At 34.4% G+C, this 3857-nt stretch overlaps 1 protein-coding gene across 1 annotated transcript; it reads left to right on the forward strand.

Moving 5' to 3' along the window:
* The first annotated feature begins 361 nt into the window (after positions 1-361).
* LOC143070475 (lysophosphatidic acid receptor 3-like) lies at positions 362-1538 on the forward strand. The gene has a single exon (XM_076244751.1). The coding sequence runs from the start codon at positions 414-416 to the stop codon at positions 1260-1262; it is 849 nt and encodes a 282-aa protein (XP_076100866.1). The 5' UTR covers positions 362-413; the 3' UTR covers positions 1263-1538.
* The last annotated feature ends 2319 nt before the right edge of the window (positions 1539-3857 follow it).

Raw genomic sequence — 3857 nt, forward strand, 5'->3', positions numbered from 1 at the left:
TCAACATGTATGTTAACTTTTTTAATATTTTAGACAGATATTTTTTAATTGAAAAATTCAAATCTGAAACCTTCATAGTGTTTTAATCCATTAGTACGATCAAACTTGTAAGCGGATCGTGGACACGGGATCTGCATTGTAGTCAGATTGTAGTAAGATAATTGTTATAAGGCGCGATCAAACGATGATAGAGGCGTTTCTTTAATTAACACCACAATGCTATTATTTAATCAAGTATTAGAATATAACTCGATGATAAACAGGGTTGTGTATTAGTATACTGAGTATAGTCAAAGCTGCAAGGGCAGTCTAACCATTCTTACGTAGACACCATTATGAATGAAATGAAAAATGTGTCGAAGTTGGATTTTCCAAACAACCATACAGGTCCCTCTTTGGTTGCTTACATTATAATGAATGGAATATTTACAGCTTCGTTTCTTGTTAATTTACCAGCAATTCTAATAATTGTGTGGATAATAGCAAAGAGACAAAAGATAAAGAATATGCATTTGTTGAGTTTGGGAATCACAGACTGTATAGTTGGTTTATCTTCACTGTTCATTTTAGAAACATTTTATCGAACCGACAAAACATTTACATATTACGATTGTTGGGTCAGATATTATTTGTTTAGCGTTTCTTTCGTTGCTTCAATGCTGCATGTTCTTACGATTTGTGTTCAAAGAATAAGGATTATACTGTGCATTACTTCTATCCAAAATCTGCAAGCGCGTAGAATGGACCATCTGTACATCTGTATATCTTGGCTGATTTCAATTGTTGTAAATACTATTCCATTCGGCCTTTGGTCGAACCAGCGTCCACTTCGTGCCTGTTCTATGGACACATTAGTATACGGGAATGAACATGTATTTCACTACTTTATCGGAATAGTTTATTCTGTTTCCGTCGGTATGGTGGTCTCGACGCTTTGGGTTTTATTTGGTTTGTTATGTATGAGGGCAAAGACGAGCCCTAATAAAAAATGGTCACCGCGAGATCGTCGTATCTGTGTAACCGTCTGTATAATTGCTGTTCTTTTTCTTGTCACGACAACGCCTCTTGCATGCATAACGATAGGCAATGAATTGCTTGTGCATAATCACAGTGGGAAACGCTGGCAAAGACTGCCTTGCGCAATTCTGTCGGTTTTGAATTCCGCCATTAATCCTTTTATCTACTTGTTCCGAGTTAAAGAGTTTAGAACAATTATGAGGAAAATGATGTACTGCAACAAAAAAAATTGTTCCAACTTTTGACAATCGTGAGGATCAGTTGAATAACGATAACAGAACGCTTTTGTCAAACATTTCAAGCCGTTGTTGTTTTGCTTAGTTTCTTTTGTTACCTTTTCTGACATCTGACTCGGACTTCTTTTAAACTGAGTTTTACTGTGAGTATATCTATGTGTTTCTTTAATCTATATTATCTAAAGGTATACGGGAAGGGTTGAGATCTAACAAAACATTCTAATACCAACGCATTTTTGCGTTTGTTCCAAGTTAAAAGCCTCTGGTCTTTGTAAGTCTTGTATGTTTTTTTTTTAAATTTTGGTTCATTTATATGTTTTAAGTTAAGCATGACGTCCATTTTCACTGAACTAGTACATATTATTAGTTAGGAGCCAGCTGAGGCCCACCTCCTGATGCGGGATTTTCTCCATGCGTTGAAAACCCATCTGTTCTTTGGTCGGGTCGTTGTCTCTTTGACATATTCCCTATTTTTATTCTCAATTTTATCATCTTTATGTACTGCTTGAAATATCAAGGAAAACAACAAGAATAAATGTTTCACAGTGTTGTTCTAATTTATCGTATAATTGTTATGTTTATATGTTTCATTACCATGAATAAATGTGTTGAATAAAGTTAATACAATAGTATTGTTATTTAGTTTTTTAATAAAAATATTCAAACAACATGTTTTTATAAAGACATTCACATTTTGTCTAATTATCCCTGGAGAATATGATTAATTGATTGTTTATTTGTGATTAACTGAACTTTCAGCACTATTTTCTGTATCGTAGCGATAAGTTTTAGTGTGATACCCCCAATTCATCCACTCTAGAACACATGTAAAAGAAGCCTTTCCTTGACAAAATATAGTTTTTTTTTTTCAAACTAACCAAAAAAATTGTAGAAATGAAAACTTTTAGAGAAAAATCTATTTCGAACATTTTCAGCTAATTACTTTAAAGTGTTTCATAGTATACTCATCAAAGATTTCCAGAAAACAGGGTTTATTTTTTACTAGTAGTTGCCTTCGAAACGGTTGCTTTCTGTTACACGACTTTAAACATTGGTTGAAAATTGGCATGTAGAAAGATCATACATGTACAATTCGCGATATACCGGATTCTGAATTGGTAAGAAAGCTGTAGAAATTGATTGGACAAAACAATATTGAATAGATAGGGTTTTTGAAGTTGTTGTATGACCACTGTATTGGTGAAGGAAGCCAGAGTGCTCGGAGAGAGCCGGGAAAATATTAAAAAGTTACAATCCAAGGTTGAACCCACCATTTCCCTCGGAAATTCCTGTGCATTTTACAAAGTCACCGATATGACAGAAAGTGTTTCACGTATTCCGTTGATTAATAGCTTTAGGTTTCGTGGCCTTTCTCTTTTTGTGTTTGCCTTGCATTTTGGTATTTATATTTGTTATGCTTTTTTGTAATTAAGTAATAGTTGTAATCAAGTTTCGTGTCACGGTACTTTTCTATCCCAAAATCATGTATTTGGTTTTGATGATATATTTGTTATTCTCATCGGATTTTGTCTAATGCTTAGTTCGTTTCTGTGTGTGTTGCATTTTAATGTTGTGTCGTTGTTCTCCTCTTATATTTAATGCGTTTCCCTCAGTTTTAGTTTGTTACCCCGAGTTTGTTTTTTTTTTAACGATTTACGAGTTTTGAACAGCGGTATACTACTGTTGCCTTTATTTATTTAAAAAACTTTCAAAAGAATTCATCACAGAATCATCTTCAATAATTTTGTGTATTATGTTTTGTGGCATGCAATTCATCATTTGCTCTCAGAGTAGTTGGTTTGAGCGTTCGTTATGAACAGAGGAGGATCCAAGGGGTGGAGGGGGTCCAGGGGTTGAAACCCACTTTTTTGGACGATCAATTCATTTGAATGAGGACAAATAGATATACCCCCTTTTTATCCTGGTTTGGGAAAACCCTTTTAAAATTGTCTGGATCCGCCCCGATGAAGGTAAATCGTTTCGGACAAACCTCATTTGTAAAGACGTTATAGCGTTATTTTCAGAAGCGATATCTAAAACATCAATTAAAATTAAAATTGTTGTTTACAATCTTTGTTAATTTTGATGCGACGCAGATTTGTTCGATTTATTCAGGCTGACGTCAAATTGTTTAGAACTTAAGTAAATGCGACTTGAATACGATAATTTTTTTCATGCTGATATGGTGTTACTTGTTAGAATACAGTCAACATATACGCGGATAGTATTTTAAGTCAGAATCAATTCTAACCATGTTTCACCCACAGTAATTTTTAAAAGACCCTCCTTTTTTATATTTGAGATGACATAAGGGAGCTACTATTTGATTTTGATGGGGGCTAATTTATGTCCTGCACTTTTTTTAGTTGTAATCGCTATCTTGCCTTTTTATGTTTCACTCAATTCGTACTTGGCTTTTGTTTATTAGTGTATCCTGACTTTGTTTTGCCAAGTTTCTAATACTGCACCTTTTGTCACTCAAAACTCCTGCCCTGCCTTTTTTCAAATTTCATCCTGGCCCCTTCCCCTATTTTAACTGCCAGTGCCGTGGTCAAATGTAGTTGCAGAAAGATATTGAAACAATCGGAGATCTCGTAAGCTGTT

This window comes from Mytilus galloprovincialis, chromosome 4, assembly GCF_965363235.1.
Source record: "Mytilus galloprovincialis chromosome 4, xbMytGall1.hap1.1, whole genome shotgun sequence".
Lineage (NCBI taxonomy): Eukaryota > Metazoa > Mollusca > Bivalvia > Mytilida > Mytilidae > Mytilus > Mytilus galloprovincialis.

What these genes read in the sequence shown, in the direction of transcription:
- LOC143070475 (XM_076244751.1), top strand. Translation starts at nt 414, where the DNA reads ATGAATGGAATATTTACAGCTTCGTTTCTTGTTAATTTACCAGCAATT.